The sequence below is a fragment of the Calypte anna genome, chromosome 4 (genome assembly GCF_003957555.1).
Source record: "Calypte anna isolate BGI_N300 chromosome 4, bCalAnn1_v1.p, whole genome shotgun sequence".
In the NCBI taxonomy this organism is placed as follows: Eukaryota; Metazoa; Chordata; class Aves; order Apodiformes; family Trochilidae; genus Calypte; species Calypte anna.
In genome coordinates, this window is record NC_044247.1 from 3,214,009 (window position 1) to 3,228,178 (window position 14,170).

The 14,170-nt window shown below is 45.1% G+C and overlaps 1 protein-coding gene across 1 annotated transcript in view; it reads left to right on the forward strand.

The window, feature by feature from the left end:
- Positions 1 to 14,170, forward strand: part of LOC103535633 (gamma-aminobutyric acid receptor subunit alpha-3) — a 65,058-nt gene that overhangs the window by 41,833 nt on the left and 9,055 nt on the right. Inside the window, exons 6-8 of the mRNA XM_030449025.1 lie at positions 8,646 to 8,728; positions 11,710 to 11,853; positions 13,444 to 13,596. Coding sequence (XP_030304885.1) covers positions 8,646 to 8,728; positions 11,710 to 11,853; positions 13,444 to 13,596 — 380 coding nt within the window. The remainder of the gene's footprint in view (positions 1 to 8,645; positions 8,729 to 11,709; positions 11,854 to 13,443; positions 13,597 to 14,170) is intronic.

The window sequence follows — 14,170 nt, forward strand, 5'->3', positions numbered from 1 at the left end:
ATCATCAAACATCATTATGGGAAACAGTCCTCAGCTTATTGAAAACTGTGCTTGGCAGGTGCCAGTTTTGGAGAGGCTATTGGAAGTTCTCAGTTTAACCCAGCCCTGGTTGTCCCCAGCTGAGCTCTCAATGAGGCCCTGAATGTGAGGTGACTCTGCAGATACAGCCCAGGCACTGATACAGCCCAGGCAACCCCAGCGTGAGCTCCAGCAACTGGGACCTTCCTTCTACAACATGACTGCTGCTGGGGAACCATGCATGGGCACCCATCTTCTCTGGACTTCTCCAAAACAGCCCTGGTATATACATTTATCATGAAGCTGCAACACATGGATAGCACAAAGAGAAATGTCTTTGGGTTATTTGTATATTCCTTCTGGAACTAGTCAGATATTCGTGTGTGCTTGTAAACTATTCACCCATGTAAATAATGTTTGCCACCTGAGGCTGAGGTACTAATTTGCCTTCTGAGGGAAATGAGCTTATAAATGAAAGAACAAGCTGTTTACAGATGAACAAGAAAGGTGTGGACTCGGCTTTGGAAAGGTGTAAATCTTTGTTTTATAAAATTGTTTTCTCTGCCTCCACTTTCAAGCCAATCCTAACTAATAACAGGCTTCATTGTGGATTCTCTGTGCTGAGTTGTTGCATTTTCACCTCCTTTTTTTTGAGGACCAGACAGAATCTCATCTTCTCGTAGTTAGGCCGGCTGTTAATCTACATAGAGTGAGCAAATTTTACAACCTACATGGATCAACAATGCTCTGCTTTTGTGCAGCCATTCTCAAATACAAGATAATCCTCCCAGTGCCCTGAGGGTTTAGGTCTCCATGCATCATTGATCTCATGTTACTGAGGCAGATGGAGTAAATGAACAGAGAAGCCCAACTTGACTTAAGGGCTTGGTTCTGCTCCTGGCTCTCTACCTGCATGTGGATGACTAACACTCCTTGTTTGTATCATTATCTGACAGAAAAAAAAAGAACTCAGTTTCAAGGCATTTTCTATCATTTCACTACTTCTTTCTTCAGCGAAGAGCCATTAGCTTCAGCAAATTTTGTGTGACTAGGAAAGTTTGATTTACTTTTCCATTTAGGGCTGAGCAGGTGCCAGGATAGTAGCATCATGAAGCTCTTGGGATTGAGCTTCTTGAAGAAAATGAAGCCATGGGATTTTTTTAATAAATTCAACACATCCTTCAGTTTAGCTGTTGCCCAAAGAATGCTGGGATAAAGGAAAGTATGGATCTGCTTTTGCGTGCTCTCCTGCCCCCCCTAAATGTACCTCTAAGGCTTTGTGAGGGATGAAGAGCCCACTCAGATACTCGAAGATTGAGGGTTGAGGCCTTTTGTCACAAGTTGTATTGCACAGTACCAGGAGCTGTAGTGCATGGTTATCCTTTGTTTACCCAGCAGAGATTGCTGCTGTGCAGATGTGTGTGAGCTATCCTAGTGGGGCTCCAGGCATCATTGGACCAACCTGATGCTGGTGATGTGTTTATTGCTGGCCCTTTGGAAAGCACTGTCCCCTGCAGAGGGCAGTGTGTCAGGAGTGAAGCAGGTTTCCTCTGGGCTTGCTGTTTAACACATCCAGAATGGGATATCTGTCCTTGTGCAGCTGATGATCATCTTTTTCCCTACTGCTGAAGAAAAAGCTTGCTCAGGGATACACAAGGGCTTTTGAGTGAGAGCTAGGAAAGGAAGGAAGATGCAGGACCACAGACTGCATAGTCCAAGGCTTTGCATGAGGCTGAGACCAAGTGTTACCTGGCTCTGACACTCATAGGCACTCACACCTCAGTTCACCTGTAAAATGATGATGATAGTATCACTCTTCCTTGTTTAGTGCTTTGAAAAGTCATCCCAGAAAAGGGCTAGAAGGATAGTAATGTTTTATATCCAAGTGGCACATTTGCTATTCTCACCTAAGCCCAGGGACATGCACGTGTCCTTCTCAAAGGAAGGAGCAAGTCTATGAAGCCAATCTCAGCCCCACACAACTGACAAGCAAAGTGCAATCCCAAAGGGGCAGGTTCTGTTCTGCTGACAAGGCATTGGTCTGGACATCCACCAGATTTCCCCTGCACTGGCAAGACTGCCAAGGTGATGCCTTGCTGCAGGCTCAGTCTAGACAGGCACATTACCATGCAGTTTGACACCTCAAACATATCCTACTCCTCTACCTTGTACCCGCCAATATCCTTAGGGGATCAGCTCTGCTGATGTGCAATTAGAGGTTTGTCTCTTGCTGTTTACCCTGTCGTGAAAGCCAACTCCTCTTACTCAGTGTTTACATTTATAGATGAAGCTGCTCTGGTGGAAGAGCAACTCTGACACGTTGTCACGGTTGCATCCAGCAAAGTTACCCCTGTGTGACAATATTTATAGCTCCTGGATGGAGTCTTTGTCACTGACCTGAGCTTCACAGAGTCCCACACCAGCTGTTGCTGAGAATCCAGACGTTTCCTTTAGTCACGGCTCAGCCTCCTCATGCAGTATCTTGGTTCAAACATTTGATCAGTAGCTCAGGCTTTGGCACCTGGGTGACAATATGGCCTTTCCACTCTCAGCATAAAATTGTATTTCTCTATTCCATTCCTTCTGGCTGCTGAGGAAGAGACAGGATTACTGATCCCTCTGCTGTTTTCCTGCTGTTTCAGCTGCCTTAGAGGGCATGGGGAACACGGGTTTATTATGTAGCCTGCTTCTTCAGTCTTGTTTGTGGAGCTCCTACAAGATCCAAGTAGTTCCCAGAAGCCCAGCTAGGGTCTCAAAGCTCTGGTACCAGATGTGAATACAACAAACTGGGAATTGTTCATGGATTTACGTAAGGTGTAGAGACTTAGCTGCTGCAGCAAACTCTGCATGCACTCTCTGGCTTGAGTTGTGTGAGGAACATGGAAAATGTTCTGGTTCTTCCTGGCCTTGAAGTACATGAACACAGCAAAAGATTAATGCTGTGCTGATGGGATTCAGCTTTGTGAATCCAGGCTTTAAAGAGCTCTCCTGCTCTTCACAGGAACTGTCAGAGTGGGATGTTGAGGCTTTGCAGTAATTGTTAGGGTGGATCCCAGACAATATGGGCTCAAGTTAGGCACTCAGAGGATATTTTCTGTAACTTGTAGGTCAATGCACTCAGCTGCATGCCCAACTGCTTCAAGAAGCTAAAGACACCATGAAGTACTTCTTGTGATCAGTGCACAAGCACTCTGGAAGGAGGGTCAGAGAGCCCCTGGGTGAAGCAGAAGCAGAGCAGGAGGAAAAGCTGCCTACAGAGGCTACCTGGATGTGTGCAACTGGGATGTTGAACCCAGTACCTCCTGTGGCATGCTCAGAGTTTTGAGCTTCCCAGGCTGCTTTTTGAAACCACAGTTTCACAGTATCTCTTCCAGCAGAGCCTGGTTTTTCTTTACTGCCTGTTTTTGGTTTGGTTTGGTTTTTTTTTCTTTAACTTCTGAGAACCTTAGGCTGGAGCTTGCAGAACTCTTCCACACAATGGAGGTGCAGCCATCATTCTCCTTTCTGTAAGAGCAGCAGCTGGGAGGTTCCAGCACCAGTTCCTCTGTGTAGTATGGATTGGCAGCTAGTTGGCTGAATTCCACTTCAGAGCTGATCTGAGGTGGCAGAGTAAATGGACCTGAGCAGACCAAAGTTAGATTGCTAAACACACAAGGAAAACAGATGAGATGATATTTGTGCAACCTGCTTTCCTCAGCTTTACAGATTCCAGAGTGGATCCAAAGGCAGAAATTATCTGTTTTCCATGCTTGGTTTTGTGCAGGAAGGCTTTTGAAAGGAAACTGTCTCAGGATGGGGAAATCTTCAGAAATCACCTTCTCTAGCTGTGTTTCTGTCATCATGGACTGAAATCTCCAGGGGTTGGGGGAAGATGCATTGTGAATTCAATGATTTCATATCCAGCTCAAGGATCCTAGAAGCTATTAAGTTTTCAAGCTTAAACTCCAGCAATAAAACATAACCTAAATTCTCACACAGCCTAAACCATAAACATTATTCAGCCTGACTGTGGTTATTAGTGACTATCCTAGAGGAGAAATCAGGACAAAACTCAAGCAATATCCCTGGCATAAACAAAGTCTATTCTGCTGTATAGGGTGCTGTCATATTTTTGTACCACACATGTACCAAGGGATTATTACATTTGCATCCCAGAAATTGTACTGAGACTCTCACTTATCCTGCAGCATGATGCAGGTGAGGACAGGAGCTCTAATGAGACATCAAAGGCTTTGCTAAGCTCCTGGTAACCATGAGAACGAAGCTGAAATGGTTTTGTTGTACCATCAGCCCTTGGAGAGGTATGTTTAGCTTGATTCAGAAGCTTGCCATTGTATTGAGCAGTTCAAAAGACTTCCCATGACTTTAAAGAGAAAAACATAGCCTGTTTCCTGGATGTTCCATTTTTGGTGCCATTGTGACAGCAAAATGGGGAAAAAACATGAGAAGTTTGGGGGTTGATTTCAAGACAGTTCTGCATAAATTATTGCTAGTGCCTGGGACAGATGTGCCAAAGGATACAACAGCTGATTGCTGGCAGCCTGGCTATTTTTCACATGCTGTTTAGGCTTCAGTATGACATTTCAGGGCTCAGATGTCTGGACTTGAACTGAACATTAGAGCAATGAAGCAAATCTCTGTTGCTAGGTGGCCACAAGTTTCCTTCCACAGGTTAAGGGGCACAGAATTTCTGCAATGGGCTTTTTTGCCCAAGTACTTCAGAGGCATCAGTAGGTGTTTGGGAAGTGAAATGCATTCCTCTTAGTTGGACATTTTTACGTTTCATTAGGCAAAGCATATGGTGCTGAGGAGTCCTTCACTAGCAACAGGAGGTGGAGGAGGAAAATGAAAGTGGAATGTGGACACTCCTGAACAGTGACTGATTCCACAGCTCACGTAAATACCTCTGCTAATGAGTGCTCTGAAAGATGAGTGTGTGCAAGAGAGGCTGCATGAGGGGGCTGAGAGATGGGCAAGGGATGCAGAGGGTTGAGCAGGAAGGAGCTGCACAGCCTTGCACTCCAGTTGTGGGGAGAGCACCTTAGGGACCAGCCCACCCCAGGATGCACAGAGGCCAAAAGAAGAGGTTTCAGGCAAGGGATAACACCTGGGAGAGGGAACACATCTATTGCTTCCCCATTTGGCAGAAAAGCTGACTCCTTTTCTGTGTTATCCATGAATGTGCTGACTTCTGGCTGGCTGAAGTTGCTGAACCAGACTCTCTGGAATGATATGGCTTTTTTTTTTTTTTTTTTTTTTTATTTGGGGAGTTTTAAAAGCTTCGGTTGCAGGTGAAGAAGTAGGAGATTATGTTGCTTTTTCAGTGGTTTGTTCATGGATTTATTGTGTTGTTGTTTACTAGCTCAGCTAATAAATCACATTTTAAATTTAAAATGTGATTGCTGCATTCCCACATAACTGCAGTCATCCAGCATCCATATAAAGTTGTCCCCTTCCCTTCCTTCCCATGGCCTGGAGAGGGCAGGAGAGCCCAGCCCCTCTAAGGCTCTTTCTGGCTGCTTTAAATGGCACCCAGTCACCAGCCCAGCAATCTGCAGCCCTTTGAATCGTTCAGCCCTATTTGTAGTGGCTCTTGCTCACAAAAGCAAAAAGAACAGTGGATGAAAAAGGCCTTCCTGGTTTTTTGAGGAGGGGTTCAGGATACATCAGAAGGAAAGCACTGGTCAGAGCAGAGGTCCTTTGGAAAAGCTGACTTAGGGAACACCTAGCTCTGAGCTTTTGAAATAATGAAGTAATTAGTGAAAATAAGAGTGAAATAGGAGGGCAAAAAGGAAAAAGACTTAGGTTACCTGCTGAGGAGGACAGGGGAAATGCATCAACCAGTGTCAGTGACAAATATTAGAAGCAAAAAGTCCATTGCAGTTGGAAAGGACACAGAAGGAATTGCATGTGAAGATCCATGAGGACATGTTTGACATGCTTCCCAACCATGAAGGTCCCCAAGTGAATTTGAGCTGACAGAGGAAAGCATCACAACAGAAACAGAATGCGAGGAGCAAGGCTGTCAAGTCCATGCCTTGCTGACAGGTTTTTATACAGGATTCTTGAAATCCTAATTTCCATTCAGATTATGAAAGAGATACATCACAATTAATGAACAATTTGTTTGTGGTGGCCTTTGAGTCTCCAGAAGAAAATCAGTCCAATGATGTGCTTGTAGGCTTAACAAAATCAATGTCAGTCTTCAGTGAGTGTTGGTTGAAGTCCTAAAGACCAGGTCCAAAGGTGAAAAAGAGATCAGCAAGTCATAAAGAGTGATTTGTTTCCAGGAAGTTTCTTCAGCCACACAGTGGTTCTTGAATTGGCTGAGGAAGCTGCTGGGGGGTGACAACAAAGTGTGGTTTGCTCTGAATTCACCCAGGTTTCCTAATTACTCTTTGCCTCATGTGCTGGAGATGTGGTCAGCCTGTGCAGACCAAATAAACCCCGAGTGATTAACCAGGCCAGAGTTGGACTGTGAGCCCTTGGAACCTATCAAGCAAGCAGTCCCCATGGGGTGTACAGGGACCACGTCCTGCTCATGCTGAATAGCTAAGAGCTGCTAATTGGGACTGAACCTGTCCTGATTGTGGAAGTTGCTTTTATAGGGTTTTTTCCCCGCTGCGGGCAGCTCCTGGGGCACAAAGGGGAGATGTGGAGACAGCACAGTGCTAACTGGCACTGAAAAATAACAGAAATGAATATGTGCTGCTGTTGCCCTAGGGAGCAATGAGGTACCTACCAGTGAAATGCTCAGTACCAGTGGGGAGCTCAGACTGTGCAGGAATCTCACCTCTTCCCTCTGCTCATACAAGAATAAGGCACAGACTTTCCCATGGTGTGATCTGCTCTGTGGCACTGTGACCCTAGTGACCACATGCCTCAGCTCTCAGACATCCCATAAAGGATTTAAACCTCTGTGGTTTAAATTCCCAAACCCCTGTGTGGGCTCCAGGGCTTTTGGCCACTCGGTCCATCTCAGTTCCCGCAGCTTTCAGCATTGCTTGCACCTCTTCTTGATTTAATGCCTCTGCCTGTCTGTCGTGAGGATGTCAGTTTTCCTAGAGCATCTGAAAGAAGCAGATGTGGCTGAATGTGGGTCTGGGAGGTTCCTTTCCTCACCTGGCAAAGCAAAATTCATAGTCACCGGCAAGGTTCCAGCACAGCCATGGCTGCATTCACAGCCAGCACAGGAGCAGCTGTGCAGGCATTTGCTGCTGCTCTGTTCCTAGCTTGTGGCTGGTGGCTGCCTGTCACAGCACCATCTGCCACTGCAGCCATCACTGCTGCAGCCACAGAGATCCCCTGCCACCTCCAAGCCTCACTGATTCTGCTTTGTTTCCCCCACAGAGGTTTTTAGAGTGATTCGTGATTGGTTTTGTCCACCAAACTTTTTATGTCAGGTTTAAAAAACAGTCCTTTTTTTGCTTTCTTTTTGTGGAACTATTTAAGGTATGTCCACCTGAAAGACATAATCTTTTTAAATTCTGGTTTGATTTTAGCAAATGAAATCCTAACTTTTTCCTTTTTTTCAGGGTTTTTTTCCATTTTACTAAGTCTCAATATGTTCTTTGAAGAGTAAATTACCTGAACATTTTTCCAGCTGCAGGAAAATACCTCAATTGGTGCTTTCTACTGTTTTTCTTCACTTAAGTTTTTCACAAGTCACCTTCATCCATAGGTCTGTGGACTTGCCCTTTGCATCCACCTGTTCCTCCTGTCATGGTTTGTCTGTTATTTTGCTAAGCTGTCAAAAGTGGAAACTTTTATCTACAAATGATTCCTTCAGAGATTTTATTCAATGCCTCCTTGGAAGCTATCTGTCCCAGCTTCCTCTCTTAGGTTGCTGGCTTTGCAGTAAGGAACACAAGCTTTGACCTTTTTTAGAGTTTTTATAATGGATCTTCTTACGCCTGGCCCAGTGTTCTGCAGCACACTGCTTTTATGGCTGTGCTTCTCACACAGAACTTCCTCCTGACAAGGTATCCTGCTAGTATTTGGATGATGTGTAAAGCACACAAGTTGTCCTACACCATCCCAAATAGCTCCTGGACGTGCTGATCTGCATCTGCCCACAGCATCCTCTGCAGTGCCACCAGTGAGGGAACAGCTGAGGAGAGAGCACCACCTGTGACTTCGTGGCTCTAACTGACTTGTTCAGCAAGCCCAATAATGCTGTGATTTCCTGACTGAGTAATCTGCTGGCACTCAGTTCCTTATGGACCGTAGGAAGAACAGGTCATGTTCTCTGGAAGCCCCTTCCCTCTGCTTTCCAGCATGGTTAATGAAATGTCCCCCTGGCCCCAGGCATTAATGAGCTCTCTGTGCAGAGTGCATAAGCAAACTGAAGTTCTGGGTTTTGGCAGATTTTCTGATCCCACTGGGTGGATAAAGATGGATTTAGTCAATTGAGTTGAGTTTATACAATGGGAAAGGTGGCCATATCTGTGTGATGGCTGTTCTCCCCACAGCTGATGGCCTTCTGCCCAGAGACCCAGAGGGTAGTAATCACAGCGTGGCCTTTGTTGCCTTTGATGGATGCAGAGCAAAGATGCTGTGGCAGCAGGGCCAGGAGGGAGCCTCCAGAGCCCTGTGTTTGTAACCATGCCCCACGTTTTGTCTTGTAGGCTAACGATCCATGCAGAGTGCCCCATGCACCTGGAGGATTTCCCAATGGATGTGCATGCTTGCCCGCTGAAATTTGGGAGCTGTAAGTAACTTGATCAGCCTCTACAGGGAAGTAGAGATAAAGAGCAGTTCTTTGTGTGACTAGTGTTTTCTAGTACTTTAGTAACAGTGTTATTAATTACCGCTAACGATAATGTGACCTAAAACTGGTTGCTCGTGTGTCATGTGTACAATTCCTAGCATTGTCAGAAGTGGGCAGCAAAGCTGTGGTCAATTCAGGCTCACAGAATGGGTTAGATATGGTTTTGCTATAAATGTATTAGAGAAGTAGGAAGAGCAGCTTATTGTTGCCCTCCCAGTTTTCAAGTGGGCAGCAGGATGACCTTGGTGGAAAACGCAGAGCTGCTTTTCCCTCATTCCAAGGTCTAGGGAAGATCTGCAGGCTGCTGGTCAGCTGAAGGCTGCTCCCAGCCTCAGGTTTGCAGTTGCTTATCTGCCTGGTCTTCCCATCCCCTGCCTTGGAAGAAGTTCCCTCTTGTCTCCCATGTGCAAATTCTTTTGGTTTTGTTCCTAAAATGAGTGAGAATCAAATTCCAAGTCACTGGTTCACAAAAACGTGAATAAAAATTTTCTAATTCTGCTCGGCCTGGGGTGTCCTCCAGGTCCAATGATCTGAGCAACATTCTCAATCAATGCTTATATTAGATGGAAGATTTTCTCACTTCCAACTAAAGAATGAGCTCCCACCAGTAATCTACTTTTTTAATACTAAGAAAACAGAGAAATCACAACTTTTCCAAACTGATCCTTCCTTCCTGTATCCATTTTGGAGTTAAGTAAGAAGAAAGTTGAAAAGGTTGATTGACACCAGAAGAAATCATATTTATCATGTGCATCTGCTCCTCTGCCTCATGACAAAATGCATCCATGAAACCGAATGATTCAAAACTACTAAAATAAAGTTATTTCTTAGGCAGCACCTCATTAAATGCAGAATTTATCGCCACAAGACATCACTAAGGCCAGTAAGTACAGAGAGGACGAATTATTAATGTTACTTGACTGTGTGGAGAGGGATATAAAATCTCATACCTCAGGCCTAAATTCTGGGATTATTACAAGTCTTGCAGGAAGGCAGATTACACCAGATATAATGCTTATAATGTTTCTTGGTGACAAAAATGGATTAATGTGCATCTTTCTGCTGGAACACCCTTTGGGATTTTTCTGGGTGTTTTTACTGATTTGGCCTCTGAATTCTGAGAGTTTTGACACAAGCAGCTCAGTGACCTGCCCCTATTTAACCTTAGTATGGCTCTTTCTAACACACCCATCCACGTAGCGTCTGAGCTCACCTCTCCTTTGTTGGAGTGGGATCAAAAAAGTGTTTGTGCCAAAAAGCTGTTGACAGCTGGAAGCTGCTCATTTGCAAGAAGCTTAGACTGGGTCAGATGTGTAAGTAAAGAACTATGCGAGGACAGACATGTCTATGCTATTAAGAAGACAGACAAATTTGTCTCCAGACCACTTTCCAGTGATCCCCACAACCTGAATAGCTCATCAGTAGCCTTCTGTCCCTGTGCCATGATGGGAAGGCAGAGAGCTTGCAGGAGAAATAAGGGCATCAGGCATTCCAGGTAGCTTCAGCTTCCCACCTGCATCATTCTTTGAATCAAGTGCTGTGAAGTTGATGGCTTCATCTGTCACCATCCTCCCTAGAAGATGAATGTACATAGCAGAGAACAACAATTTCTAAGCCAATCATAGGACATTTGTACAGTAGCTGTCTGAGAGTAGGCTAGCAGAAGATGTTGCTGAAGTTGTCAGGTCTGCTGTATGTCAGAGCTGTCCTTGTTTGGATTGGACTGGACTGCATTGCAAGCAAGGTATTAAGCAGAACCAAACCATCTTCATGGCATTAAATATGTTACAAGCATCCATGCCAGTCCTCCATGACACCAGATATTCCTCTGTCCCAGACTACTGGGTATGTAGACAACTGTATTTTCAGGGATGATGGCAACGAAACTGTGGAAAGTTTCCTTTGTAGACTGAGAGTGACAGTGGGTGAACCATGACTGCTAGAGCAGAAGGTGCTGCCCATCAAGGTGGGAAAGCATTGGCAGAACTGTACAAAACTGAGCTTGGTGGAGAATAAGGGTTTCCAGAAGCATGTTGTGACCTGGGAGGAGGGGCTGGAAGAGCAGTGTATTGCACATTGGATGAGAAGTGGCAGCCAGGATCAGAAGTGCTTAAGCAGCACACTGCCATGGTGAGAAACATTGTCTGATTATCAGAACCACTCCTTCCATTTTGCACAGCACCTGCTTAAAATTTAACAGATTTGCCAAAACCTTGAGTGCAGAGATAGCAGTAGTTTATTTGGAAAGATCAGAGAAATCTGGTTGTTTCAGGACACAATCTTCCACAAAGCAGGAGCTGAGATGTTTTTGTAGTTGACCTGACCTGTTGCTTGACCTGACCCCAGTGAAAGAATCCCCAAATGTCTTAGCAGAAGAAATTGGTGGTAAATGTGAATTAAAAACATGGTTTTCGTCAATTTTGGTTTTGCTTAAAAAAAAAATGGTGCAGAGTGGATATGAACCTTAGATATTATGGGGAATTCAACCCCACTTGTGTTTGGTCTTTCTTGCCAGCTGCTGCACGACTCTCCCAATCCCTGGCAGGGTAGGACTGTGGCTGTCCTGCTGCCCCAACAACCTGCTGATCCATATGCCTTCCTATGCCTATATGCCATATGCTCAGCCTATCCTGCCTCTGCTCAGAGCCAGCCCTTGCAGAAACAGCACATCTAGGGGACAATGTGGGTGTCAACAGCAGTGCTCAGCCCCTTCTTCCAGCTCCCATCTGAAATCTCCAGCTCCCATTTTGCTGCTTTGATTGAACGGGTTTGGAGCTGCCTTGGACTCTGGCCATGCTTGGCTGTGCTCAGCCATGTGGCTCTGAGGAATGCACAGCAGGGATTCATTTGGCTCCAGGCCAGTTTGGGTCTATTTTAGGTCAGGCAGAAGCACCAACTTCATTCGTCTTTCTCTTCCTCAGATGCCTACACAAAGACAGAAGTGGTCTACACCTGGACACTGGGGAAGGATAAATCAGTGGAAGTAGCAAAGGGTGGATCTCGTCTGAACCAGTATGACCTCCTGGGCCATGTTGTTGGGACAGAGATGGTTCGATCCAGCACAGGTACTTGTGGGACCACAGTGCAATGCCTGGGATGAGCACACTGTCAGATAAGAGGGACCTACATGCCATGACAGTTTGACATAATTATAGAGGCAGGATCTGTGGGCAGTGAGCACCACAAGCCTCATGCTAGTGGAGAAAATGGCTGGACACATCTGAAACAGTCACAAAGATGCAGCAAAGGGCTGAGCTTTTAGTGGTTTCCACTGAAAGAGCTTTATCACTCATACACTCCAGAAAACTGATTTTAGAAACCTACAAATTATCTGCTGTCTGGAAAAATTGTCCTGTCTTGCCCATCAGATACTGTAGGTTCATTAGTCTTGGAATCTTTTCCAGTCCCTCGGGAGAGCATTGCGGGTAGAGGAGGCAAATGCAACTTAATGTTCAGTGTGATTTTCACTGCATCTGCTTACACAACTATTGTCATAGATAATAGAAGATTATCCCAAACAAATGTTGCTTCTGATTAATGACCAATATTAATCAACTTTCTCTCCCATCTGCTGGTCCTCCCTTCCCCGCTGAATCCAGGTACCAATAGCTTATGTTTTCTCGTGTGTGTCTCTCATATTTCTTTTTCTTTTTCTTTTTTTTCTTCTATATGCACCAATAGTTCTCTCATTTGAGGATATTTCCTCTCTGGTGCACTTGATTTTAATAGTGTCTGTCTGTAACAACTCATATCACCTCCCTTGGGGAAATGTAGGGAGTCCAGGGAACTAAATGTCATAATATCTGGCCCATCTCTCTACTTAAGTTGTAGTAAAATATACAGATGAATAACCTGAAGTGGCAACAGAGCTGCTAAAGGCTCCCGTGTGTAGTGTTTTAGCAGAGCCATGTTCACAACAAAAAGACACAATAATCCAATAAAATATCCAAAGCTTTGAGTGGAGGAATTGGGCATTGAGGGAAAACAGGGACAGCTGCTCCTTTGATTTATAGCCCAGACCTTTAACAACAGAACTTGACCTGATTTTTGAGATAGTTACAGTGAGGAAAGGTGGGATATTTTCCTAATTGCCCAAGAAAATCCTGTCCTGAAATCCTACCAGAGCACTGCCAGGACCTCTCTAGGCTTAGGAGATCTCGCCCACAACAAGACTCCCTGTGCTGGTGCAGAAAACAGAGGAGAGCTGGGCTGGGAGAGATGCACAGAGGCATCTTGTGCCAGGAGTGCAACAGGGAAAGCCTGTTACCCAGTTGTTTATTGGCACTGATTTGCCTTTATCCCACGGCTGTTTTGTAAGGAAATTAAGAAGTTTCCAGAGGAATGTTTTGAAAGGAAAAATTCTGGCTGTGACCAATGCCAGGCATGGCACAGCAGCTGTGTGTGCATGTGCAGAATTAGTGCCAGCAGCATGCTGCACCATACATAAATCCTCTGCAAGGCTGATGGGGTGGCCTGCAGTGCTGTGAGATACCAGGGCATGCCAACCAGTAACAAAGATGCACATGCTGCAGTTTCATCCAAGAACTTGAAAGTTTGTTCAGGACAGATCTTTAGTGGTTTAGAGAAGTTTGGGTGGTTGGCTGGCCCCCTCCTGGAAAGAACTGGCTGCTCAGCATCTCTGCCTGTTTCTGCAGGGGAGTACGTCGTCATGACCACACACTTTCACCTCAAGAGGAAGATTGGGTACTTTGTGATCCAGACCTACCTACCCTGCATTATGACAGTCATCCTCTCCCAGGTCTCCTTCTGGCTTAACAGGGAGTCTGTTCCTGCCCGGACGGTTTTTGGTGAGTCTGGGAACATGGGGTCATCCTGTCAAGTCAGGGAAGAAAGGCACCACAAATTATGGGAAATAGACTGAGCATCAGAGCTGGTGATCTACAGGCCTTGACTGGCATTAGTGAAGCTTCTGGCCAAATCCCAAAATATCTTTCAGTGCCCCTGCTCACACTGGATCGCTGCAAAAATACTGCTGTTCACGTTTGTGCTACAAACCAAGACATAAATATTAAAAATAAGCAAAATATTGATATTCTAATTATATGCATTTGGCTGTGTCTGCTTATCTATATTGGCTTTGGAACTGAGGAGAGAATAGGTACATGGGGAGACATTGAAAGCTCAATATTTCAAATTGCTAATGTGCAGAGCTCCATATAACATGCTCCTAGGCTGAGGCAGTATAACTGCATGGTAATTATATTGTTATTCATTTCTTCAGCTTGTTTGAGGTGCTGTCTCCGAGGAAAAGTGTCAGGCTGGCATTGCACATATATTAAGAGCTTTTATAAACATTTAGTAACAGAATTACTTTGTGCTTTCCTGCCAAGACCTTTAATTCAGGATCTACGCACCAGCTCT